This window comes from Physeter macrocephalus, chromosome 18 (assembly GCF_002837175.3).
Source record: "Physeter macrocephalus isolate SW-GA chromosome 18, ASM283717v5, whole genome shotgun sequence".
Classification (NCBI taxonomy): Eukaryota; Metazoa; Chordata; class Mammalia; order Artiodactyla; family Physeteridae; genus Physeter; species Physeter macrocephalus.
Genome location: NC_041231.1, coordinates 84,951,169 through 84,978,939, shown reverse-complemented (window position 1 = coordinate 84,978,939; position 27,771 = coordinate 84,951,169). Strand labels below are relative to the sequence as shown.

At 46.2% G+C, this 27,771-nt stretch overlaps 2 protein-coding genes and 3 non-coding genes across 8 annotated transcripts in view; 4 read left to right on the top strand and 1 right to left on the bottom strand.

The window, feature by feature from the left end:
* Positions 1-5,691: 5,691 nt before the first annotated feature.
* Positions 5,692-8,182, top strand: HSPA1B (heat shock protein family A (Hsp70) member 1B). Its single transcript, XM_007110107.4, has one exon. It carries the CDS (start codon positions 5,902-5,904, stop codon positions 7,825-7,827), a length of 1,926 nt encoding a protein of 641 aa, XP_007110169.1. The 5' UTR covers positions 5,692-5,901; the 3' UTR covers positions 7,828-8,182.
* A 3,694-nt stretch (positions 8,183-11,876) lies between these two features.
* LOC112064315 (sialidase-1) overlaps positions 11,877-27,771 on the bottom strand; it is a 23,099-nt gene continuing 7,204 nt past the window's right edge. The window contains exons 7-10 of one of the 4 annotated variants that reach the window (XM_055080052.1): positions 19,359-19,568; positions 12,408-12,503; positions 12,249-12,297; positions 11,877-12,110 (exon numbers count right to left, since the gene is read on the bottom strand). The gene's annotated coding sequence lies outside the window, so the exon portion shown is untranslated. Of the gene's footprint in view, positions 12,298-12,407; positions 12,504-19,358; positions 19,569-22,599; positions 23,522-27,771 lie in introns of those variants that run through there. The other 3 variants (XM_024121747.3, XM_055080051.1, XM_055080053.1) reach the window with 3 other exon arrangements.
* LOC112064399 (small nucleolar RNA SNORD48) lies at positions 13,269-13,331 on the top strand. Its single transcript, XR_002891511.1, has one exon. It is a non-coding gene; the product is annotated as a small nucleolar RNA SNORD48 (small nucleolar RNA).
* Positions 13,953-14,019, top strand: LOC112064398 (small nucleolar RNA SNORD52). The gene has a single exon (XR_002891510.1). It is a non-coding gene; the product is annotated as a small nucleolar RNA SNORD52 (small nucleolar RNA).
* Positions 14,374-14,453, top strand: LOC129391547 (small nucleolar RNA ZL8). Its single transcript, XR_008615876.1, has one exon. It is a non-coding gene; the product is annotated as a small nucleolar RNA ZL8 (small nucleolar RNA).

The following is a 27,771-nucleotide window of genomic DNA, read 5'->3' as shown; positions in this document are numbered from 1 at the left end:
TGAGTTCCTATGGCTAAATCAGTTAAGGTTATTGAGGGTGTTTTATTGATACTAAGAAGTCAATATGTTATTGCCTTGATAGCATATATCCTTGCACGGAGTACTTTGAAAATAATCACTTTTTAAGTTCCAGATGAAGCTTAGGGAATTGCAGAACTAGCAAAGAAAATGCAATGCCATCCCTGGAGAAAGTGGTGTTTTGGGTAGCAGCAGGAACTTTGGGGGAGAGGAGGTGCATCGAGATAATTGTAGATGAGGAAAGAATTTTTAAAATCTAATACCTTCCCTAATTCCAATCTCACCTGTCTCCCCATGCCAGCCCTCAGAAGGCAGGTGGCTATGGTAATGCGACTAATTTTATGTCTTTTAAATCCAAGATATTGTGTGATTAGTAACATAACATACTGTTATTCCTGGTGTTTAGCAGGGTTCTGTCATCAATAAGAAAAGATACCAAAACAACAAAAACGTTTATAAATGTGAGAGAAGTGGGCAGAAGCATGAGCTTTCAGTTAAAAGAGGTTTCAGGTGAAAAACCAATATTGGAGATTTCTGAGGGGGAGATCCTCAGGCTAGGAATAAGAAACGGTAACTGTCATCATACTTTACTCCAACTGATCACCTTAAATCCGTCCCCGAGGGTCACCCGTAAAGTATCCAGTGCAGTTCTGTGAGACAGAGCAACCCCACCAGCCCCCTCGCCCTCTCCTAGCTCCAGCTCATTTAGAGACGTTAAGGGGTCACGTAGCGCCGCGAATTCGGGATGCCGAGGTCAACACGCCCCACCCCTCGGGCCCCTGTCCAGCCCAGCAGAGGATCGGAGCAGAGGGCACAGCGGGGGAGGGGTGAGGGCACAACGGGGCAAACAGGGTGGGAAGGCGGGGGAGTTCGCAAGACCAGAATCACCCCCGAGGGTCTTCGACCATTTTACCCCTCCAAATGTCCCCACGAGAACCAGGGACTAGAGTCAGGTGGGGAAGCGGCAGAGAGAAGCCAGCAAGCTCCCATCTATGGCCTGTCCCTGCCCAGGGCGGTGGGGCCTTCTCCCGTCTGGCCACCCAGTTCATCCGGCTTCCCTGTATTAGTTACGAACCTTTCCAGTGTTTTCATCCAATAAATTAACGAGTTTGAGTGAAACGCTAAAGGTCTCTCCTTTATTTACTTCTTTAATCCCATTTTGAAAAAACAACCGAAAAACGCCGGCACCGGACAGGCAGCTCCGCGGCCAGCCCTACCGTCAGGCCCCGCCCCGCCCCGTTTTATCAGGGTCTTACGGCTTCTGGCTCCTTGCCCCCGTTTCAGGCTGTGCCAGGAACTTTCTGGAGTTCTCTGGGCTCGAAGGCGGGGACTGACGCGTAGGAACAGTCCTCAACAAACAAACTGCCCCACCCAAGTCTCCCTACCCCCCACCCCCACTCTAGGATATCAAGCTTAGTCACGGCTCTACATTTAGTTTCCAGGAGATTCTTTGAACTGGGTGCCAGCCTAGCCTTAGTAACGGGGCTCCCCCTCCTTTCCCCTCATAACAACCGACCAGTCTGGGATGAAGGGAAGAGGAGACGGTTCTGGGAGAAGCTGGAAGGGTGGGGTGGTGGGGGGGCGATGGGGGAGATGGTTATGAGTCAGAAGCAACAGCCTGGAGGGGAATACCTGCTGGTCACATAACCCTATGGTGCCCAAGATACGCGCAGAGCCCTGACATTCACTCTTAACTGTCTTCTTCTATGGCCATTTGTTTTCTTTTTAGAGTGAAAGGGTAAGGTCTACGTGCCAGCATTGGGAGGAGTGCAAAATAGAAAGTATGAGGACATATAGGTTCAGTCACCGGTTCTGTAATTATCTGTCTAGGTGACCAGACCAAGCCACTAAACCTCTGATCTTTTGTGCTTATGTTTGAAAATGGAAAAGTTTGGCTAAAGGGCTCTGCCTAAAAATCTTAAGATAGTTTCTATGGTAAACTGAAAGTAATACTATAGTCCTGGAATTAACCCCCAACCTTCAGTAAGAATGACTGAGATATATCAGACCTGAGAGAGTGTGGGACCCCAACAAAAGAAGGGAGAAGGGAGCAAACTTTTGAGCACTACTCTGTCACAGACACTGAACTAAGGCCTTATAAGTATTATCCTCGTAGTTATCATCCTATGAAATAAGTATTGTTAATTCTAATTTAGAGATATAGAGACGTGTAATTTAGTTAACTTACAAGTACTTCATTGTGAAAGAAAAAAGAAAAAGCCTCAACAACGAAGTAGAGTCCAGATGCAAACCCAGGTTTTTTTTCATGCTGCTGGAAATTAGCAGGGTTCCCAGGTCTTTGAAGCCTTTGCCATTTGATGGTTAAAAATGCCTGGCTCTAGGTTTCATATCAGTTATCTCTTTTGCGTTCTTCTGATAAACCTAAAATTATACTATCTTTTAAAACAAATAGAATTGAGGAGAAAACGATACTGTTTGAAAAACTAGGAAAAAGGAGAAGAAACAAGATCCCGCAGCCTCGGGGTGAGGAAGGTTCCCCTCCCCCACACTTCCTGCCGCCGGCGGTCAGCTTTCTTGGCACTCTCTCTCCCATTCCCCACCCTTAAATTTTACCTGACAGCCCGTCAGCCTTGGGGAACCTGAGCCTTGATCCTTCCAAACACCAAACCCGATAAAAACCTAATTCCAAAGCTAATCAAATTAAAGTTCTGAAAAATCTCTTGGGGTTCATATAATCTCCTTAGACACCAATTAAACCTGTAACTGAGTTTCTGCATTCGGAAATGTCCAGTGCAAAAGGAAAGACAAAATTCAGGAGACTCTTCCCTTGTAGGAGATGGAAAAGGAATACAGATGTTTAGGTTTACAGGCCAGTCCACAGAGAGAAACTTAATGCAAAAGGTAGGTCAAATACGATGTGCGGCTGACTGCCCGAGTCAAGAAAAACAGCATTTTCGAGTGGCTTTTTTTCTGCTAAGCCAGCAGCCACAAGATTTGAGGCCCTCTCACATCCTTTACCTGCCTGGCAGTGGAGACAATGATACCCTTTGCTTCAGGGCCAACAGAGGAATACAATTGCAAATTTGGAGAGAAGGAAAGAGTGAATCCAGAAGTGCTGCTGGTAGCAGCTGATGGTGAGGAAGCTTCCAGAAGGAGGGGGTGAGGTTAAGGGTCTCTGGAAGTGTTCCTATACTGGGCAGCTAAGATGTAAGTCTGGGGAATCCCCAGCCAGATGCTGCATAAAGAAATGGAAAATTCCTGAAGTTTGGCCAGTTTGACTAGATTAAGGAGGTGATTCATTAGGGGGTCACATCTGAAAGTAAAAAAAGTTATCACCTACCTGCACAGAGAAAGACACACAGGTTTGTTAAAGCAATCTTTTTGCAACATCAGTTTAGATTAGCCTGAGCAAATTATAGAATAAACAAGTGAATACCCTTGGATTCCAGGAAAAGGTGTTTTGATGGACAGGTGTGTGTGTAAAGAATGCCAATTGAGCAAAAATGTTCAAAAGCAAGATTTCTTCCCTTCATCAGAAACTGCCTGCCGGGCTTCCCTGGTGGCGCAGTGGTTAAGAATCGACCTGCCAATGCAGAGGACTCGGATTCGAGCCCTGGTCGGGGAAGATCCCACATACTGCAAACAACAAAGCCCATGCGCCACAACTACTGAGATTGTGCTCTAGAGCCCACGAGCCACAACTACTGAGCCCACGTGCCGCAACTACTGAAGCCCGCACGCCTAGAGCCCGTGCTCCCAACAACAGAAGCCACCCAATGAGAAGCCCGCATACCACAACGAAGAGTAGCTCCCCGCAACTAGAGGGAGGCCCCGCTCAGCAACGAAGACCCAACACAGCCAAAAATAAATAAATACATACATACATAAAGACATAAATAAAATAGATTTCTATTTAAAAAAAAAAAGAAGAATCTGCCCACATGCTGTGGAGCAACTGAGCCGGTTCGCTACAAATACTGAGGCTGTGATCTAGAGCCTGTGCTCCACAAGGAGAGAAGCCATCGCAATGAGAAGCCCGCGCAGCAAAACAGAGTAGCCCCCGCTCACCGCAACCAGAGAAAAGCTTTCGCGCAGCAATGAAGACCCAACGCAACCAAAATAAATAAATAAATAAATAGAAAAAACCCTGCCTCCTCCCACTTGTGCTCTTATGTTTTCTATGCTCAAGACGTGAGTACAGCAATAAGTCTATTTTTCTGTGGGTTGTGAACCCCGCACTGTTGCTTTAATATCCCTCACATTTTCATTTTAGGCGCCTAACAAGGGGTCTGGCATTTCACACAAAAGATGAAGAAACAAAGGGCAAAACAAATTACCGAATGTAGTTGTATCTAAAACAGGAAGGAAGGTAATGCACAGAAAGTTGAAATCCAGGCTAAAAAACTAAGTGGAAGAATTACGTGCACAGCAAATAACCTGAAGTTTTAAAGAAGCTAGAATCTGGATCCCGCCAACCTCTCCCACTTTACAGCACCATCCCGACCAGTTTGCTTTTAAGTGAGTCACCTGCCAACCTGCTGTAGCATATGACGCTGTTAAAGAGGAGTGAACATTCCCGCCCCGCCCTCGCAGGCTCACCACCACATCACATTTATTTTAAAGCGGTGGACAGCCTAGAGGCTGCAAGTGACAAGGCAGAGGCCGAATTCCGGACTCAGTTTAATCCTGGCACCACCAATCATCCGAGGCTGAACCAGGAATGAAGAAGGCAGAAAGGAAACGGGGGTGGCCCGGACCCCAGGCTGGGAAAGATGAGGAACTGGAAGAAGCCCCAAAGGCCTAATGATAGCTGAATTTCTATAGAGATTTTTTTTCTTCCTCAAACCCTAGTCCAGCCCGAGGAGAAGTGGAGCGTTTCCGGGCGGGGTCAGGGGCGCGGTGGATCCAACCCTGCCCTTCCCTCCCCACGCCCCTGACCGAACACGTCCCTTCTAAGGCGATGGGGAGCCTTCTCCAATTTAAGAACCGTCTGTTTACCTGATTACTTTTCTTTTGAAAATTCAAATTTTCCCATCCCCAGATATTCCATCCATATAGGGCTAAAGACGCCAAAACTATACTGCATTAGCTCTTTCCTTGTCCTTCCTATTTTAAAAATAAGATGGGAAAAACGCCGGATGGCCAAGGCAATTCTCAGGCAGCCCGGCCCCTCCGCGAACCGGCCCAAACGCGGCTGCTTCCATCAGCGTCAGCCTCCAATCGGCGTCTCTTTGGGCCACAGATACCCCACCCTCTTAGAGAAACTCCGGATCTTTCTGTAATTTGGGTCTCCCCGGAATCGTGTACCCCCTAAACCTACTTTAAACACCCAAACTTATTTGAGCCCCACGAGCCTCTCACCGCCCTACTTATTACAAGCCTAGTGCTCATCCTTCCGGTCGACATCCAACTACTTGGCAGGCGGCTCGCCAGGAAAACGGAGACTGGGTGGGCGGAGTCAACAACGACTCTTCCCAGCGCCTCTCCCCCCTCCCTTAGGACTCCAGTTTCCTCTAGCGAATCCGAGAAGAGTCTGGAGAGTTCTGGGAGCAGCAACACTCAGGGCGCTGATTGGTCCCAGAAAGCCGGGGGGCAGGACCTGAGGAGAAACCCCTGGAATATTCCCGACCCGACAGCCGCACTGAGCTCTGTGATTGGCTGAGGAGGGAAAAGGCGGAGCTTGATGAAAAACTATAAACACAGAGCCGCCCTCTGAGAAACGGTAAGTCTGGAGAGAGCTGCTAAGTTCTGTGTGGTTGGTGAGCGCAGCTTCCGCAGACACACTATCTGCGAGGACCACCCCGAGCGGCACCGGCGCGTTCAGTTTTCGGATTCCGAAAGGACCGAGCTCCTCGTCGCTGAACTCGTTGGCCGTTTTCAGGTCTGAAGTTCGTTGCGGAGCCGAGAGGGCAGGACACCGGCATGGCGAAAAGCACGGCCATTGGCATCGATCTGGGCACCACCTACTCCTGCGTGGGGGTGTTCCAGCACGGCAAAGTAGAGATCATCGCCAACGATCAGGGCAACCGTACCACCCCCAGCTACGTGGCCTTCACGGACACCGAGCGGCTCATCGGCGACGCGGCCAAGAACCAGGTGGCGCTGAACCCACAGAACACCGTGTTTGACGCGAAGCGGCTGATCGGCCGCAAGTTTGGCGACCCTGTGGTGCAGTCGGACATGAAGCACTGGCCTTTCCGGGTGATCAACGACGGTGACAAGCCCAAGGTGCAGGTGAGCTACAAGGGGGAGACCAAGGCGTTCTACCCCGAGGAGATCTCGTCGATGGTGCTGACCAAGATGAAGGAGATCGCCGAGGCGTACCTGGGCCACCCGGTAAACAACGCGGTGATCACTGTGCCGGCCTACTTCAACGACTCGCAGCGCCAGGCCACCAAGGATGCGGGGGTGATCGCGGGGCTGAACGTGCTGAGGATCATCAACGAGCCCACGGCTGCCGCCATCGCCTACGGCCTGGACCGGACGGGCAAGGGGGAGCGCAACGTGCTCATCTTTGACCTGGGCGGGGGCACGTTCGACGTGTCCATCCTGACGATCGACGACGGCATCTTCGAAGTGAAGGCCACGGCCGGGGACACCCACCTGGGTGGGGAGGACTTCGACAACAGGCTGGTGAACCACTTCGTGGAGGAGTTCAAGAGGAAGCACAAGAAGGATATCAGCCAGAACAAGCGGGCCGTGAGGCGACTGCGCACCGCCTGCGAGAGGGCCAAGAGGACCCTGTCGTCCAGCACCCAGGCCAGCCTGGAGATCGATTCCCTATTCGAGGGCATCGACTTCTACACGTCCATCACCAGGGCACGGTTCGAAGAGCTGTGCTCGGACCTGTTCCGGAGCACCCTGGAGCCCGTGGAGAAGGCTCTGCGCGACGCCAAGCTGGACAAGGCTCAGATCCACGACCTGGTCCTGGTGGGGGGCTCCACCCGCATCCCCAAGGTGCAGAAGCTGCTGCAGGACTTCTTCAACGGGCGCGACCTCAACAAGAGCATCAACCCCGACGAGGCGGTGGCCTATGGGGCGGCGGTTCAGGCAGCCATCCTGATGGGAGACAAGTCTGAGAACGTGCAGGACCTGCTGCTGCTGGACGTGGCTCCCCTGTCGCTGGGGCTGGAGACGGCTGGGGGCGTGATGACTGCCCTGATCAAGCGCAACTCCACCATCCCCACCAAGCAGACGCAGATCTTCACCACCTATTCGGACAACCAGCCCGGCGTGCTGATCCAGGTGTACGAGGGCGAGAGGGCCATGACGCGGGACAACAACCTGTTGGGGCGCTTCGAGCTGAGCGGCATCCCACCGGCCCCCAGGGGAGTGCCCCAGATCGAGGTGACCTTCGACATCGACGCCAATGGCATCCTGAACGTCACGGCCATGGACAAGAGCACGGGCAAGGCCAACAAGATCACCATCACCAACGACAAGGGCCGGCTGAGCAAGGAGGAGATCGAGCGCATGGTGCAGGAGGCGGAGAAGTACAAAGCCGAGGACGAGGTCCAGCGCGAGAGGGTGTCTGCCAAGAACGCCCTGGAGTCGTACGCCTTCAACATGAAGAGCGCCGTGGAGGATGAGGGGCTGAAGGGCAAGATCAGCGAGGCCGACAAGAAGAAGGTGCTGGACAAGTGCCAGGAGGTGATTTCCTGGCTGGACGCCAACACCTTGGCCGAGAAGGACGAGTTTGAGCACAAGAGGAAGGAGCTGGAGCAGGTGTGTAACCCCATCATCAGCGGACTGTACCAGGGGGCGGGTGGACCTGGGGCTGGCGGCTTTGGGGCCCAGGCCCCTAAAGGGGGCTCGGGGTCTGGCCCCACCATTGAGGAGGTGGATTAGGGGACTTACTGTTGTTTCTCTGTACTCCTCTGAGAGAGAGGAGACCCAAGGACCTTGGTATTTCCCTGTATGTTAGTCCTATACTCTAAAAAGTTCATTCTAAGGTTAGCTTTTAATCTTTAATAATTAGCTTGCTTGTGTTTGTTATTTCTGTATGTTATAACCAATGTGTTCACCAGAATTATTTGCATTTCATGTAAGTTGGTAGTGTAAGGGTCGCTCTCCTTTTCTTCCCCCCCTTTTCAAATGGATTAACACTGCCACCTTCTGTCCTATTTTTTGCTTTGTAACCATACCAAAACTCCTGGAATTAAAAATTTGTATTTTAAGGAATAAGAATAAAATGTTAAATATGTATGTCTGCTTTTATTTGGAGAGGGATAATAGTCTCTTCTCTGAAATCCGTAGACCATGAAGGGGCTGTACTTCTGAAGAGAGTATCATACGTATGGTATTAGGAGCCGTGGGTATGGCTGTTTTTGTTGGGACTTTATTGTAGGTGGTAAATCACATCCATGACAGAAAACAAATTCCAAGTGCCCATTTTGATTGGGGTGGGGTTTGTTTTAGGTAAAAGTAGGGATGGGAGCTGCAGTAGGGTTTTGGGGAGGAGCGATTGTTGTGGTGTTAAAGGCAGTGTTGAGAGGGGTTCGTGGTTCCTTAGGGTCTTGCACTCGCTGTGTGCAGAGCTGTTCATTTCTTACTAGACCTGTGAGTCTGCCAGTCTTTTATTTAAGTTATGAATTTAGGGGTGGACGAAACAGTAAAAATGAGATGCAGATTCGTACTGTTTTATAAATCCCACTTGAGTGACTTAGTGCAAATTATTTAGCCTCTTAGTTTTGGTTGCCTCCTTTCAAAATAAGGCATTTGTCTGAATGGCCTCAGTTCCAAAGATCTAGATCATTTTGAGCAGAAATGTGCTGTAGGCAAGCACATGTTCAACGAAGGTCACTGGAGCTGCAGTTATTCAACTGAGGGTCTGGGGGAGTGAGATACTGAGAGCTGGGGGGCGTGGCGATAAAGAGGAATGGGCCACGCACTGGACCGTGTTCTTTGAGTCATCCCAGTAATCCTCAGTAGTTCTCATCACACCACCCTCTAACTTAGGTATTGTAAAGCTTCTTTTTCATAGGTAGCCATGTGGAGGTGGTCACTTAAGCTATATCCAGAGCAAAGTTAGGGAGGAACAAGTGATGATTTGGGGACCAGGGTTTTTTCACACTGCCTGAACACTGGGGCTAGTGTGGGTGGTTCCTGTCTGGCTGTAAGTGGTGGTTTTACCCCGGTTTTAACAATCAGTAGGCTTTTTGTTCTTTGAATGGGCAGTCTCAAAGCAAAAGCAGCTTAATAGCACATTTATTTATGAACGAAGAGGAAATAAAAGCTGTGCAGCATAGATCTGGGAAGATGGGGAGATGGGCGTTCCTCACACACAAGCCCTTCCCTAGGGGCTGCTTCTCACTGGAGCAGTTAAACGTCCTTAACACTTCCTCTAGCCTGATAAATCCCAACCTTGTTCCTTCCAAAAACTGAGCCTGGGAGTATCTACTCCAGAATCAAAGTTCCCTGTGTTTTATCTTTCAATAAATCCTTCCTCTGGGAAATTGAAACATCTTAGGAATGACAAAGTATGGGAAGCCTTGTAAAGGAAAAGCTTGTAAAGGAAGTAGTATAGTTTTGGTTCCTGGGCCAATTCTCAAAGGCCGGTCTTATTTACAAGATAGGAGAACTGTAATATTATAGGCTTTGACCATAGCATATAGTATGTGCAGTTTAGCTGCTGCAGAAGCAGAAATTGGGGGCTTGCTTAACTTTTAAAAAATGTAACCTGCCAGGCAATAGAGGGAATAAACCTTGTAACTTCAAATCACTGGAGCCATGGGTTCTCCAACCCAGTGGTATATTGAGATCATTTGGGAAGCTAAAGAAATACTGATACCAGGCTTCTCTGGTGGCGCAGTGGTTAAGAATCCGCCTGCCAATGCAGGGGACACGGGTTCGAGCCCTTGTCCGGGAAGATCCCACATGCCGCGGAGCAACTAAGCCCGTGCACCACAACTACTGAGCCTGCACGCCACAACCCCTGAAGCCCGCGTGCCTAGAGCCCGTGCTCCACACAAGAGAAGCCACCGCAATGAGAAGCCCGCACACTGCAACGGAGAGTAGCCCCCACTCACCACAACTAGAGAAAGCCCGCGTGCAGCAACGAAAACCCAACGCAGCCAAAAATAAATAAGTAAATAAATTTATTTTTAAAAAAAAAGAAAAAAAATACTGATACCGGTCCCGCAAGAGTCAGAGTCTCTGGAAGTAGGCCAAGAAATTGTATAGAATTAAAATTGTATCAGTGTTTCAGCCAAAATTGAGAAAAAGCCACTGCACCAGAGGCTACTCCTGACTATGTTTTTAGAGGTATGGGGACCCAAGAGAGATAGGACAGGAAGGTGTCAGTGCTTCCAGGAGCAGCAGCTGGTGGCAAGGGGCTTTCTGCTGTGAACCAGAGCTGGACGCCTTCCAAAGCCTTAAAGTGTTGATTCACTGGCAGCAGCAGCAATGATAAAGGTTAGGGAAATCGCCAGCAACGGCACGGGCCAAAGAAGAGAATTCCTGAAGCTGGGCCAACTACTTTCATGAGTCCTCATTGGGGAAATGGTTCATTAAAAACCAAGATCAGGAAATTCCCTGGTGGCCCAGTGGTTAGGACTCGGCGCTTTCACTGTGGGCCTGGGTTCAATCCTAAGATCCTGCAAGTGGCGCGGCGCAGCCAATAAAAACAGCCACTTTAGAATATGAGAAGTCATCACCCACCTGTACATATACACATCCTGGAACTTAAAATCACTTTGCAACATCAACCACAGGCGGAACTCAACCACTGGGAGCTGAGAAATGTGTCAAATAAACAGATGAATACTATAGGATTCTTGGAAGAGGTTTTAAAAAAATATTTATTTTGGGCCGTGCTGAGTCTCAGTTGCGGCACGTGGGATCTTTGTTGCGGCATGTTTAGTTAAATCCATTAACTTGAGATGTCTTGTTTTCTTTAATTTTTTTTAAAATTTAATTTTATTTTTTATACAGCAGGTTCTTATGTTATCTATTTTATACATATTAGTGTATATGTATCAATCCCAATCTCCCAGTTCATCCCACCACCATCCCCCGCCCCCGCCACTTTCCCTGCTTGGTGTCCATACGTTTGTTCTCTACATCTGTCTCTATTTCTGCCCTGCAAACCAGTTCATTTGTACCATTTTTCTAGGTTCCACATATATGCGTTAATATACGATATTTTTCTCTTTCTGAGTTACTTCACTCTGTATGACAGTCTCTAGATCCATCCACATCTCTACAAATGACCCAATTTCGTTCCTTTTCATGGCTGAGTAATATTCCATTGTATATCTGTACCACATCTTCCTTATCTATTCGACTGTCGATGGGCATTTAGGTTGCTTCCATGACCTGGCTTTTGTAAATAGTACTGCAATGAACATTGGGGTGCATGTGTCTTTTTGAATTATGGTTTTCTCTGGGTATATGCCCAATAGTGGGATTGCTGGATCATATGGTAAGGCTATTTTTAGTTTTTTAAGGAACCTCAACACTGCTCTCAATAGTGGACATATATACACTACCAAATGTAAAATAGATAGCTAGTAGGAAGCAGCCACCTAACACAGGGAGATCAGTTCTGTGCTTTGTGTCCACCTAGAGCAGTGGGATAGGGAGGGTGGGAGGAAGAAGCAAGAGGGAGGAGATATGGAGATATATGTATATCTGATTCACTTCGTTATATAGCAGAAACTAACACACCATTGTAAAGCAATTATACTCCAATAAAGATATTTTAAAAAAAAAGCCACAATGAGGTATCACCTCACACCAGTTGGGATGAGAATCATCAGAAAATCTACAAACAACAAATGCTGCAGAGGGTGTGGAGAAAAGGGAACCCTCCTGCACTGTTGGTGAGAATGTAAATAGATACAGCCACTATGGAGAACAGTATGGAGGTTCTTTTATTGGCTGCATTGGGTCTTCCCTGTTGCGTGAAGGCTTTCTCTAGTTGCAGCAATTGGGGTCTACTCTTCGTTGTGGTGCGCGGGCTTCTCATTGTGGTGGCTTCTTTTTGTTGCGGAGCACGGGCTCTAGATGCGCGGGCTTCAGTAGCTGTGGCACGCAGGCTCTACACCGCACGCTCAGTAGTTGTGGCACAGGGGCTTCGTTGCTCCGCGGCATGTGGGATCTTCCTGGACCAGGGATCGAACCCGTGTCCCCTGCATTGGCAGGCAGACTCTTTACCACTGCGCCACCAGGGAAATCCCTGGTTTTCTCTAATTGACAGTAATCTTACGAAGTGCCGACTACCCGATCTTTGTCGCAAAAACTCTTAAATAGCCTGGCTCCTCCCTTACCTCTTCAGGGCTGAGAGGCTGCGACCCGGGCCCAAGTCTTCAGTTTTATCTACCAAATAAAACAGATTCTCAACTTTTAGATCGTGCATTTTTTTTCAGTGGACACAATTATACCTTAATAAAGGTGTTTAAAAAAAAAAGACAGGAAGTTTAATGTACCTGACAGGTCTTGCAAATTCATATTTCGCTGGCTAGACAGAGCAGGGTGACGGTCCCTTGGCGTGACCCCCGAATCCAAACCGGGACAAGTGAGAACTAGAAAGAAGTCCTTTAGTTACACAAGCAGGGACTGGACTATCTGGGAGGCCACCCAGGAAGAGCGTTCAGCTGCGCGCGCACCTGGCAGCATCGGGTACGTTCTCCGGCCTAGCCAGTAAAGTCACCTGCTTTTTGTTTTTCAAAATTCACAAAACATCTCCGAATATTTGCCCAGAAGAATGTGAAACGTTCACTCATGGCCTCTCTTTCACTTAACTTTAGTCTTGTTTGGACAAGCGAAGGGGAAAATTCTGAGGGTCGAGACAGGCATCTCAGAAGACAGCTATAAGCCCGTCAGGCCCCGACGCCACGCCGCCGTAAATAAAAGGCCCTGGTCCAGGCCTTGTCGTTCTCTTTGTGCAGTGAACTCGTGGATGGCGAAGATGGTGGCGTTGGGATCCGCCTGGCGGCAGCTGTACAACCTTCCGAGAAGAAGGTGACCGCGTGCGCCATCTTTGCACAGCTGCCGGCGTACAGGTACCTCAGTACCTCAGGGCCGTGTTGGACACTGAGGGGACCGAAGTCTCGGGCTGAGCAGGATGAACTATCATTATAGACTAGAATTTCTGATGTCACCGTGACTCCATTGCTTGGAACTGACCCATCCCGGGGCAGGGGGACTCGTCTGGTAGTCGTCCTGGTTTCTGCTAACTCACTGGGTTCTTCCCAGGCCCCTGATTCTCGAAGGAGGGTCCGCAGCGCCTGGAGGGTGAGTGGATGTGCGATATGGAGTGGCTGGTGGTTGTACTGGGGGAGGACGGGGGTGATGATGACCCCAGGTGATTCTGAGTGTCTCGCTGACGCCATCACCGCAGCGCGCTGACCACCTCCATCCCCCGGGTTGGGATCCCTAGTATTTGGGCTCGGGGAAGCCATTTATTCGTGTGTCTCGTTTCTCCATTAGGGGTTTAAGACGTTCACTGTGTTTTGTTTTTTGTTTTTTGCGGTACGCGGGCCTCTCACTGTTGCGGCCTCTCCCGTTGCGCAGCGCAGGCTCAGCGGCCATGGCTCACGGGCCCAGCCGCTCCGCGGCATGTGGGATCTTCCCGGACCGGGGCACGAACCCGTGTCCCCTGCATCGGCAGGCGGGCTCTCAACCACTGCGCCACCAGGGAAGCCGCACCGTGTGTTATTTTTGAATAAAGGTGAGTGTTAGGTGTGCGGGCGCTCTCAGTGTCTCTCACTTTTTTAACCCCCCCAAGTTTTGTTTAAGCCTTGCTAAGCCTGCTTTCTCCACCTGTTTAACTACTATAAACTACCCTGCATGCTGGGCCTCCTTGATGGAGCTGTTCTCCGCAGTTCTAAATTTGTTTCCTATTCCTTTTTTCTCCTAACTTCCCATCCCTGAATTCTTAATTTGCTAGATCCTTATACTGGGGCTGTTGTCTTTGAATGTTCTAGATTCCTTCCCATAATGGCTTCCCTTGATCCAGGTCTCCCTAAATTGGGGATGATGATTTCTCAGACTAGAGTCTCTGATGCTGATTCTGATGTCAAAATTAATTTCTGACTCATTTTGGGAACTGGATACTTGGAGTTTTGAGATGAGCCAATGGGAGGGCTGTAACTCTCTGCTTTTATTTCTCATCGGTGGTCCTGCTTTCTTTCATCTTTCTAGCTTGAGAGCTTTGGAAGCCGAGCAGGGGCAGTGCCCCTTCACAGAGATTCAGGGATAGCCTGGTGGCTGAAGGCCTAAAGTTTGGAATTCTCCTCTTGGAGAAGTGCTGTTGGGATAGCTGAGATGCCTAGGTAGTGGTTCCTGCCACTTCATCAACAAGCTGTGACAAGTGGAGAATGACAAGAAGTGGAGAGTAGCGTGCCTTCTACCTGGGTACTGTGGTAAGTCTCTTGGGTTTTTCTACCAGCTCCAGAGTGGAATGGTGACCTGGTTGGACTAGAGTCTCTGAGAACTTCTGAGGATCTTTGAAACCACCTGATCCACTCTTATGCTTCTTTTTTAAAGTAAAACTGGTATATAACTACATTAGTTTCAGGAACATAATGTTTTGGATATTTATATACATTAGAAAGCGATCACCACAGTAAGTGTAGTCACCATGCAATTGATCCTTTTTGCCTAACCACCTTTCCCTCTGATAACTACCAATGTGTATCTGTATCTATGATTCATGCTTTTTTAAAATAAATTTATTTATTGTATTTACTTATTTTTGGCTGCATTGGGTCTTCGTTGCAGTTTGAGGGCTTCTCCTTGTGGTGGCTTCTCTTGTGGAGCACGGGCTTTAGGCGCGCGGGCTTCAGTAGTTGTGGCACGTGGGCTTAGTTGCTCCGCGGCATGTGGGATCTTCCTGGACCAGGGCTCGAACCCGTTGTCCCCTGCGTTGGCAGGCAGATTTTTTTTTTTTTTTTTTGCGGTACGCGGGGCTCTCACCGCCGCGGCTCCTCCCGTTGCAGAGCACAGGCTCTGGACACGCAGGCTCAGCGGCCATGGCTCACGGACCTAGCCGCTCCGCGGCATGCGGGATCCTCCCGGACCGGGGCACGAACCCGTATCCCCTGCACCGGCAGGCGGACTCTCAACCACCGCGCCACTAGGGAAGCCCAGCAGGCAAATTCTTAACCACTGCGCCACCAGGGAAGCCCTAGATTCATGCTTTTCTGTCAGTTGCTTGCATGTTTCTAACATGTGTTGCTTTTATGAAATTTTAGAATTTTGCTGACACAAAGGATGTTCTCTATCTGGTATTGGACAGATCCTCGGAACTTCACATCTTTCCTGCATTAAACCCGCGTGAGCAGCTGTCAGTCTTCTGGGGTGGAGGGAGGGGACTGCCTAGAAATTTGGGGACCAAAATCAATTAGGTGGCCTTTACTTGCTCTTACTCAAAGGATTCCAATAAAATATTTTAAAGCAAATAAAAAATAGATTGGTCTCAGTGAAAACAAGATGGTACAGAAAGGTTTAGGGACATGAAAGGTTAACCACCAGTGAACGAGCATCACAGTTGACATCTAGCTGTACCTCTTTGCAGTGACATACAAAAAGTAGATTTGCCACATATTGACACCAATGTTAAGGATTTCTAGATTGATTGTGATAGTATTCTAATATTTGAGGTTTTTATGACACCAGTAACACAGACATCCAATTTGCCTTTTGATCAATTGGTGAAAACATAGGTTGTCCAGATATATTTTAAAAGAATATACGGGGGTGGTTGCCAGGGGCAGGGAATGAGGAAATGAAGAGTTACTGTTTAATGGGTATAGAGTTTCCATTTTAGAAGATGAAAAGAGGTCACGGGGATGGATGGTGGTGATGGTTGCTCAATGTGATGAATGTGTTTATTACCACTGAACTGTATCCTTAAAAGTAGTAAAGATGGGGAGGGGGATAAATTGGAAGATTAGGATTGACACATACATGCTACTACATGCAAAAAAGGTAACTAATAAGGAGCTATTGTATAGCACAGGGAACTCTACTCAATACTTTGTAATGGACTTTATGGGAAAAAAAAAAAAGAGTGGATATATGTATAGCTGATTCACTTTGCTGTATACCTGAAACTAACACAACATTGTAAGTCAACGATACCCCAATAAAAATTTTTTAAAAAATGGTAAAGATGGTAAATTTTATGTGTATTTCACCACAGTAAAAAAAATGGGGGAAAAAGCATACTCTATGCTCCTATTTGTCATCGTCATAAAGGAGGTTCCCCACCAGCATGTACAGAGTATGCTGCTGTAAGGCTGTATTGTAAATTATCCAGCTTCTGGTAAGGGGGCATTTGAGTTTCTGGTCATGGTATATACCAGTGCTGATTCCCTATTAATCTGCACCCATTTGAAGTTGTGTTGTAGAATACATTTCCAAAAGTAGAATTTCAGAGTCAAAGGATTTGGGCATTTAAAGTAATAATGTATGTTCCATAAAGTCCCAGTTTATACTCGTAACAAGTCTCCTTCAGAGTGCCCGTTTTCTCTACCTGCCATCACTACTCCAGGTGGAGTGTACCAGTTTGTGTACCTAATAATAATTCATCTTTTAAAATGTTGCACAACTTTTGTTATCTGTTTTCCTATGGAACGTTTCCAGCTTGGTCCCCACTCAGCAAAGATTTTTTCCAACTTTTATTTTCCTTAATCGTCTTTGCCAGATTTTTTTTCCGTCCTTGAAATTGCCCTGTTTGCTGCTCCCTGCAGGACAGTTAGCTCTGACCACGGTGCTGTATAATCTTAGCAGCCACCATATATTTAGTGCTTTGGTCTGTCCTAGGCTTTTTATGTGTTTCACTTCATTGAATCCTTAAAACCTTGCAAAGTAGATATGTATCTACCCTACCTTGCAAGCAAGGAGAGGAAAGCTCAGGGATGTTAAATAATTTGCTTAAGGTCAGAGAGTTAGGAGGTATTGAGGCCCCTGGGCTGGACACTGGTGTTTCAAGTGGAGTAAAATTGAAGCTTGCTTCTCACCTAGACACTCCAAGGACAAAGCAAGTGGCAGAAACTGAGCTCTGCTGAAGTTAAGAGATAAGATGACCACTCCTGAGGTCAAGGTAAACTTCGCTGTCTGCACATGTGCGGGAAGGCTCCTTGGGGGTCAAAAAGGGAGGGAGCACCACCCCATAATAAGTGTGGACATACCCCCCACGGGCCTCTGCAGCAGAATCCATCTTGGCAAAAAGCTGCACTAGCATCTTGGGGAGGGCCCTAGGACTGGTCAGCTGTGAAGAAAGACAAGATAATTGGCTAAAGGTAACCAAAGACCCGGAAGACGCGTCCTGTATGTGATTTAAATCACCCTTTTATGGTACTCCTCAGAGAGGACGCCCATATCCTTTCCGTGTATTTCTGCCTTGCTTCTGTCTTAAATAAACTGTTTCTCTGTGTGCTGTTCTCCCAATTGTGCTGTGTCTCTAATAATAAACTTTGTACCTGTTCTTACAGTTTTTGCCTCCTTGAAACATTCCTGCTTTGAAATGGGGCAAGAGCCAGGGAACTTTGCTTCTAGCCTCTAGCCCCTGGTGGACTAGCGGCTAGGTTCTATTCCCGAGCAGGAACTAAAATCTCTCTTCAGGACCACTCCCTGGTCTCTCCGAGATCAGTGTCAGTCAGGATTCAAATTCCTTTCTGTCGAGTATATAATATACCTATGGCCTAGCTTTACACATTTCCAATAACTGAAGGAAACTTTTCTTTGATTCTATTTTTCTTTTTCTCCCTCCCACTCAGAGGATGTCACCCAGCTGAATTGTGGCTGTATCATTCTTTGGCTTTTCTTTGTACTCTGAATTCAGTGCGTCCCTAAAATATTGTTTGGTTTTGTATTTTGTATCTTTTTGAGCTTCATAAATATGGACTAATACTCCATGTAGTTATGTTGCAGCTTGGTTTTTTTTTGTTCACATACTTCCCTATAGTTTAGATTCTACCCTTCCAAACACATTTCTGCCCATTTTTATTTAGGCAAAAAACAAAACAAAACACTTCTAGGTTGATGGGTGTCTCTGGGTAGTGTACATGAGGACTTGCATTTGTAAGTGCATTTTTCTAGGGTGACAGTATCACATAGGAAGTACAGGGGACTGGTTAAGATGTAGGGAGCCAGACTGAATACTTACAGCTGTTCAACTTTGGCTAAGTTACTTAGCCACTCTATCGCTTCATTTGTAAATGGATAAAAGAGTACCTACTCTTACGGAGTTGTTAGGTTTAACTATATGTAAATGCACTTAAAACTGCCTAACACATAGTAAGCCTTTATTTAGGCATTAGCTACAATTAGATTATTCCAAATAGCTTAGACATTAGCTAACATAGCCTAGTCAGTACCTCATCCAGTTTTCCTTAGTCCTTGACATTACTATTAAATGGTCAACTTCATTTCTTGTCCATAGGGTCTCTTCTGCATTCTCTTGCCCTTATTTGTATGATCCAAGTCCTGCCCTAGGTGTTCAGACCCTCCTTCCCGTGTCAGTCCCAGGTTTAGAGTATAAGATTGAGGGACTTCCATGGTGGTGCAGTGGTTAAGAATCCAGGGGACATGGGTTCGATCTGGTCCCTGGTCCAGGAGGATCCCACATGCCACGGAGCAACTGGGCCCGTGCGCCACAACTCCTGAGCCTGCGCTCTAGAGCCCGTGAGCCACAACTGCTGAAGCCTGCACAGCTAGAGCCCGTGCTCCGCAGCAAGAGAAGCCACTGCAATGAGAAGGCCATGAGCCGCAACCAAAGAGTAGCCCCCGCTCACCGCAACTAGAGAAAGCCTGCGTGCAGCAACGAAGACCCAACGCAGCCATAAATAAACAAACAAATAAATAAATAAATGTATTAAAAAAAAAAAAGATTGAGCTACAGCCATGGTGAAGATGGTCACATGAACTTTTCTTAATTCCAGGCATGGAAATCACTTTCCAGTCCTCGCATTCTTCAGCCCCACAGCCTCTCTTCACAGGGGTGACAGTGATTTGATAAGACCCCTACCCCAAAGCACACTGAATCTTCTTCACCCCCAGGAGCACTTTCAGAAGTAACCAGTCCTCCCAACCCACTAGGCAGATCTCATAGCTCTGTACAATTAATCTACTTGGAGAGTGGCCTGCCATCTTAGCTACTGAAGACCATGAGCCTCCCAGGCCTGTTTCCCCAGGCCTCTCATCCCTGGAATCCTTAGCAACTGGCTAGTGCGCAAGCCCCTCCAGAATGATACCTCTACCTGCCTGTTGCTTGTGCCCGAACTCTTGGAGTCTGCTTGAGTCCTGTTTGCATATTCTATATCCAATTTGTCAGCAAATCATGCTGGCGATACCTTAACACCAAAATTTGGCCGCATCTCACAACTCTACTGCTCCTTGACTCTGGTGGGATCCACCATCGGCTCACTTACCTCCCCTGCGTGATGCAACAGCCTCCAACAAAGCTTCTGGATGTAATTTGGTTTGTGAGGAAATCCTAGAGCCAAGAAATAAAAACTGTTTTGGACATTGTTTGCAGGAATATAACTTTATAGAATCCCTTTGGAAAACAGTTTAGCAGTACCTACTAAAAATGAGGCATGCTCTCTTCAACCCAGTGTTTCCACTTCTGGTGATGCACCCTAAACACTCACATACAGATACAAGGATTAATACACACATCCTTGATGGTACTGTTGGTAAGGGGGGAGGAAAAAAGGAACCCAAGTGTTCACCAATAGGAAAATGGGGGTATATTCATAAAATACACAATGTGTTACATGCAGCAGTAGGATGACTAACATACCAGTGTGGATTAATCTCACAATGTGAAGAAAAAAAGCAGATCACAGAAAAATAGTATGTAATGCTTGAAAACATTTACCACTAAACAATATATTGTTTAAAGTTCCTACTGTATAGCACAGTATATTCAATATCCTGTGATAAACCAGATAGAAAAGAATATGAAAAGGAATATATATATATATATATATATATATATATATATACGTATAACAGTCACTTTACTGTAGAGCAGACATTAACACAACATTGTAAATCAACCATACTTCAATAAAATAAATTTTAGAAAAACAATATATTGTTTGGAGTTAAGTATCATAGTTAAAACAAAAAGAAATGCATAGCACCGGGGCTTCCATGGTGGCACAGTGGTTGAGAATCCACCTGACAATGCAGGGGACACGGGTTCAAGCCCTGGTCCGGGAAGATCCCACATGCCACGGAGCAACTAAGCCCATGAGCCACAACTACTGAGCCTGTGTTCTAGAGCCCGTGAGCCACAACTACTGAAGCCCACGCGCCTACAGCCCGTGCTCCACAATGAGAGAAGCCACCGCAATGAGAAGCCTGCGCACTGCAACAAAGACCAGCCCAGGAGCCACAACTACTGAGCCTGTGTCCTAGAGCCCGTGAGCCACAACTACTGAAGCCCACGCGCCTACAGCCCGTGCTCCACAATGAGAGAAGCCACCGCAATGAGAAGCCTGCGCACTGCAACAAAGACCCAACACGGCCAAAAATAAATAAATAAAATAAGTAAATTTATATATATAAAAAAAGAAATGCATAGGATTGCTAAATGCTAAATTCAAGATGGGGTGGGCAGGGACAGTGATATAGTCAAGGAGGTGTATAGTCAAGGAGCCTCTATGGGAGCTCGTTGTGTCATTCATATTTTCGTATGTCAAACTACTTCTTAATAACTTAAAAAACAATGTTTGGGACCTGTGAATCCCAGAGGGCTGAGCACAGGCAAAAGCTTAAGTCAGCCCCAGGGACACCTCCAGACACAAGGAGCTCCCTTGAAAGACAACGGTTCTCAAGATGAGCCAGAACATCCCCAGGAGAACAAGTCCGGAGGCGCAATAACAGGTGACTTTACAACTAAGAAACTCAGATGACAGCATGCTTGGAGACTGAAGATGTTCAAAGAGATAAAGGGGCTCATTCAATCCATTGTGCAGAAGAGGGCATTATAAAGTAGCAGATGGGTTTGAAAAGGAAACAAGTAGCAACTCTAGAATTGAAATGAACAGGTAAATTCATAAGAAGCACGACAAACAGGTTAAATAACAGACTAACTGGATAGAGAATTAGTGAACTGGAAGAAGAAATCATCCATAATGTGGAGCAGAGAAAACAGAGATGAATATGAAAAGGAGTTGATAGGAAGGATGAAGTGAGATGCTCCATTTGGCATCGTTTGCTTAGAGCTGCCTTCACCTTGCTGGTTTGTTAGAATGCTGCAGCCAGAACAGGCGCAGGCACCATGGTTAGCTCTGCGCAGTGGCATCTATGGGCATCTGGCTTTGAGAAGCTCAGGGCCATCTATTACTTTGTTTATTGTAGTACTTTCTCGACCATTAACATCCTACTTGCCCAAGATAGTCTTTCAATTGTGTTATTTCTCAAAGAGTAAGGACAGAGAGATTACCCTAAGGGTTAAAGTACCTGCTGATGTTTAAAATGTTAAATTTTATTGCCCCCAGTCAGGTGAATCTCAGGTGGAAATGGGTCACATTCCAGGCTGGCTATTGCCTGTCATTAAACCATTAAATTCTAAACATAGTGAAGATAGAGATGTCAGCCAATAATCAAACCCAGTTATGTGCTGATGGGTAACAACATGGGAGAGGGAGCTGTCTTTAAAGGGCCTTGCAACAATGGCGGGCACCACCCTGGATTGGGAGGCTCCCGTTTCCCAGCATGCAGGGAGAGGCCTTGCTCCACAGTGGGTTGATTTCTTCTACAGGAGGCTAAGCAACCACTACAAAAGACTGCTTTTTAAACTTTTTATCAGGAAACTTTTCAAACAATAGGAAGAATATAAACACCCATATACCCACCACCTAATCCAACAATTGTCAACATTTTTCCATATCTGAAAATATGACAAATGGCAAAAATATATATTAAATTATATGTGTGTATATACATATACACACATATAAAAAATATATATTTAGCAGGCTCATTTCAACGTGAATTATAGAGATCATGACATTTTATGCTTAAATATTTCAGCATGCATATCCACAATCTAAGGACATTTACCTGCATATACAATACTATTTTTTTTTTCTTGCGAGGCTTGCAGGATCCTTTTTTAAAAAATATATATAAATTTATTTCTTTATTTTATTTTTGACTTCGTTGGGTCTTGTTGCTGCGCGCAGGCTTTCTCTGGTTGCGGCGAACAGGGGCTACTCTTTGTTGCGGTGCGCGGGCTTCTCACTGTGGTGGCCTCTCTTGTTGCGGAGCACGGGCTCTAGGCTTGCAGGCTTCGGTACTTGCAGCACGCGGGCTCAGTAGTTGTGGCTCGCGAGCTCTAGAGTGCAGGCTCAGTAATCGTGGCGCACAGGCTTAGTTGCTCTGTGGCATGTGGCATCTTCCTGGACCAGGGCTCGAACCCATGTCCCCTGCACTGGCAGGCGGATTCTTAACCACTGTGCCACCAGGGAAGTCCTACAATACTATTATACCTGAGAAAATTAATAATTCCTAATATTACTTAATAGTTAAATCAATACTCAAATTTTTTCAACTGTTCCCAAAATATCTTTTATGGCAACTGTTCTTTTAAAGAGCCAGTATTCATTGATTCAAGGATCAAGCACTTTCTTTTACTGTTATATCTTGTTAGTCTCTCTTTTTTAAAAATCTTTACTTATTTACTTTCTTTTTTTTGGTTGCGTTGGGTCTTCGTTGCGGCAGGCGGGGTCTCCGTTGCAGCACGTGAGCTCTTCGTTGTGGCGCACGGGCTTCTCTCTAGTTGTGGCGTGCGGGTTTTCTCTCTCTAGTTGTGGCGCGCGGGCTTAGTTGCCCCGTGGCATGTGGGATCCTAGTTCCCCGACCAGGGATCGAAACTGTGTCCCCTGCATTGGAAGGTGGATTCTTTACCACTGGACCACCAGGGAAGTCCCTTGTTAGTCTCTTGATTCTAGAACAGTCCCCTTCGTTCTGTGACAATGATCCTTTGAAGAGACTAGGCTAGTTGTCTTGTAGAACGTTCCACATGTTGGCTTCATCTAACTGTGCTCTCTTGATGTTTTTAACTTGTTCCTCAACTTTCTGCATTTTCTTTAACCAGGAAGTTATACTTAAAGGACTAATTAGTTGTTTTTTTTTTTTTTTTTTTTTTGGCTTCACCACGCAGCCTGTGGGATCTTAGCTCCCCAACCAGGGATCAAACCACTGGACCACCAGGGAATTCCCTTAAAGACCTAATTAGATTTTGATTACATGGTTTGGGAAAGAATACTTCATGAATGACACCATGTATGGCTGCTGTAACAAATTACCACAAACTTGGTGGTTTAAAGCAACAGATATTTATTCCTTCATAATTCTGAAGGCCAGAAGTTCAAAACAGTTTCACTGGGCAAAAATCAAGGTGTCCACAGGGCCTTGCCCCCACAAGAGACACTATGGGAGAATCTGTTCCTTGTCTCTTCCAGCGTCTGGTGGCTGCTGGCATAACTTGGCTCGTGGCCACATCACTCCAATCTCTGCCTCTGTGTCACGCTGCCTCCTCTTCACTTGTGTGTATTGCATCCTCTTCTGCCTCCCTCTTATAACGATATATGCAATTTCATTTAGAGCCCTCCCAGATAGTCCAGAATTATCTCCCCATCGCAAGACCCTTGATTTAATCAATCTGCAAAGACCCTCTTTATCCCTGTATAAGATAGCCTTCGCAGGTTCCAGGCGTTAGAGCATGGATATCTTTTAGGGGATCATTTTATCAGTCTACCACGTGCTATATACTTCACAGGGCCTTGTGTCAGGGGGATCATAAAGTCTATTTGTTCCATTATTCTTTTTTATTTTTAATTTTTAACATCTTTATTGGAGTATAATTGCTTTACAATGGTGTGTTAGTTTCTGCTTTATAACAAAGTGAATCAGCTATACATATGCATATATCCCCATATCTCCTCCCTCTTGCATCTCCCTCCCACCCTCCCTATCCCACCCCTGTTCCATTATTCTTGACCTTAGTTTGATCACCCGGTTAAAGTAGTGACCCCCAGGATCTCTTCATAGTAGAGGTGCTTTTCGCCCTTGTGAGTGGCAAGATGGGTTAATTCTTTGGCACTGTTACCAAACCAGGTTTGTTTGCCTGACGTGCAGCAAGCCAAACGCTAGGTTTGAAGCAGAGAGTTTATCCACAAGGCAGCCAACTGAGGGGATGAGAGAACAAGTCTCAAATTTTCCTCCCAAAAAGGCAAGGGGCTTGGGGTATTCATGGGATAAAGCTGAGGTGTGGGGAAAGGTAATTAGAGATAAGAGAAAGGTGCTGAATCAACATTCTGCACAGATACAACTAAGCTACAGGCTTCTTCTTGGGACCTATGTTCAGAAAATGGCTGTTAGTATGCTCTGAGGGTGAATTTTTTTGTCCCTCTGATGTCAAAATGTCACGGAGCAGACACTCTGTGCCCAGACACTCTGCATGCCCCGATGGAGGGTAAGTGGTCTTAACAAGTCTTAACTGGTTCTATCTTGAACTGGACACAGACAACTCCAAATCTTGAAAAAACAACTTGGGCAAACATTGTTTAGCCTATGTGATGCTCAGAGGACGAGCAAGTTTTTTGTAAAAACGAAGTGAGCTTGATCAGTGAAGGCAGGTTACAGTTTATTATTTATTAATGGCTAACTGCTGACTACCCTTGGTTTCAACATCTTGTGAATGAATATCCAGTCTCCCTCAACCTTAACCTAATGATTTTGGCATCCACTGATGATCTTTGCCTGTGTAGGGGAGGAAATAGTTTCCCTTGACCCTCTTAGGGTCTCTGGCTGGGTTTGAAAAATCAACCTGACAAAGACAGATTAACAAGAGAAAAGCATACACATTTATTTAAGTTTTACATGACACGAGACTTCATAAAGAAATGAAAACCCCAAGACATGGCATACTTGCTTTTACGTAAGGTTGAACAAAAGAGACAATTGTGGAAAAGTGTCTAAACTATGGGGGGAGGCTAAAGAAGGTAAGAATTATTTTTAACAAGTTCTGTGTTGTTTTTTTTTTGTGGGATCTTAGTTTCCCAACCAGGGATTGAACCTGGGCCCATGGCAGTGAAAGCGCTGAGTCCTAACCACTGGACCGCCAGGGAATTCCCAACAAATTCTGTTTGTATAGAATTCTCTTGGTCGCCAACTTCTTGCCCTCCTGGTTCAGGGAGGGCACCTTTCAAATGGGAATTTTCACTCAAGTTTGCAAAATGATGATTTTCTAATTTGATTATTCTTTCTACACTTATTTGCTGACATTCTTCTGTAAAACAAGTAATAAGTCATCTCATCAACTTGTACTTTGTCTAACCTGAATTACTTTTTCCTACTGCAAACGTAGGAGAAATGATTCATTCTTTTCCTGTATTTACAGTATTGTGTGTGTAAGGGGTTGGTGTAAAATTGTCCTCCAGTGGTGGCAAATGAATTCCTCCTCTTTTTTGTATACATGGGTCCAGGAAATTTCCCTGTGGTCCCCTTGACCTTATCAAACGCCTTGCTGAGACTCAGATGTGCAGAGACACTGGCCCTTCCCCTGACCTCTCCTTTTAGAATCTTGGCCAAGGAACATGTTAGTTGCTCTCTACCAGGCTCCCACCTCCAATGGCAAGGGCACTTCAACGGCTTCAGGGATTCCAAAATACCAAAACCAAGCTTAGTGGAGGTTACACAACACACCTCCCTTATATTGGTTGATAGGAACATCACAAAGTTAGCTGGACTTAAGATACTGAAGCATGAAGCTGATTATGCATCTTCACTCTTCCCTCCAACCTCATCCTCTCTTGATGCACGTTGGCATTCGCTCTGGACACCACCTTTGTGGTTGTATTTTTTTAAAAAAATATTTATTTATTTTTGGCTGTGTTGGGCCTTAGTTGTGGCACGCGGGATTTTTTGTTGCAGTGTACGGGCTCTCTAGTTGTGGTGTGTGGGCATTCTAGTTGTGGTGCATGGGCTTAGTTGCCCTGCAGCATGTGGGATCTTAGTTCCCCGACCAGGGATCGAACCCTTGTCCCCTGCATTGGAAGGTGGATTCTTAACCACTGGACCACAGGGAAGTCCCTTTGTGGTTGTATTTTTGCCAAGTTACCCAGAGGTCTCCATTTATCTTTTTCCTTCTATTTATTTATTTGTTCCTTTTATTTCTTTCTATTTCATTTTATTTTATTTTAAATTTTCCTTCTACTTATTATTATACACAAAAGTTTATATAATAATTATGTACAATTTAAAGAAGACTAATAAACAACATGTACTCACCACTGAGCTTAAGACCAGGTACTGCTAAATGTGTGGCTGGCAGATTTGGAGGCCACAGGAAATGTGACTTCTGGTGTTAATCCCACGGGAGTATGAACTTCTTGTTAGGAATTTTCCAGATACTTTTATTTATTTTCCTTTTCTTTTTCCCCCTTCTATCCAGAGCAAAGATGGAGGCCAGTTCCCACACTAAAGATGTGGCCTTTTGATACTTTATTTACAAAGAGTAGTCAGCCTGCGAGCTGTAGTTTGCCAATTTGACTTTTTTTAAATTGCGCTTTATCTTGATCCTTGAGTTTTTTGGTGTTCTCTTAAATTGTGCACCCAAGGCAGTACTGCCTTCCCACCCCAAATGGTCTTTTTTAACTTTGTCAACTAAAAAAAAAAAATAGTGCAGGAGGCTGCAAATAAGAAAAGAGTTGGGCTTCCCTGGTGGCGCAGTGGTTGCGAGTCCGCCTGCCGATGCAGGCGGCGCGGGCTCCTGCCCCGGTCCGGGAAGATCCCACCTGCCGCGGAGCCGCAGGGCCCGTGAGCCGTGGCCGCTGGGCCTGCGCGTCCAAGCCCGTGCTCCGCGCGGGGAGGGGCCACAGCAGTGAGAGGACCGCGTACCGCAAAAAAAAAAAAAAAAAAAAAAAAAAAAGAGTTTATCTGGAGTCTTAAGAATTGCAGTTAGGGAGACACAGATTTGGGTAACCCCGAAAATGTGTTCCAAGGAAAAGAAAGAGTCAGGTGCTTATAAAGACACAAAGCCACAAGGTTGTTAAAAGTTGCCTGGCGAGAATTATGATTGACTAAGTCAGAAAATATTTGTCCACAGGGAATCACAGGCTGTTTTAGGGTAGGGGTCTGATAAGTAGACTGTCACGAGTTACTTTATATGTATCTTGAGTTTCTAGCAGGTGTTCTGGATGACTTCATAAGGTCAAAAGGTCAGATTCCATCCAGGCTGAAATGTGTATAAGTCACATTTCCTTAATGGCTTCCCAGCTCCATTTTAGAGCGCTCTCTTAGCAATACCAACTCCATTTGATTTTCCTTTCACAATTTCCAGAACTTCTCAGGACCTTGGCTTTTTATCCTGACTGCAAATCTGTGATCCACAGTAATCCTGATTTGGTCACTGAGCATTGACTGATGTCCTCAGGGCAAATGCCAGCTCCAGGGCTCATTTGTTTTTCTGGGTTCTTGCTGTCCATTATGTACGGTTTTTGAAGATTTCCCTTACTTTCTCACCAACTAAGCCCTACACTAAAAATGTGTTTGTTTGTTTTTTTTTTTTGGCCGAGCCACGCACCTTGCGCTATTTCAGTTCCTGGACCACGGATTGAACCTGGGCTCTCGGCAGTGAAAGCGCAAGAGTCCTAACCACTGGACCGCCAGGGAATTCCCTAAAAATGTGTTTTAAAAAATATTCTATCCAGAATATTAGGAAAGGGAAGACCTACCCTTTCCTTGTGGTAAATTTAAGTCTGTTTTTGTTTGTGTGTGTGTGTGTGTGTGTGTGTGTGTGTGTGTGTGTGTGTGTGTGAAATA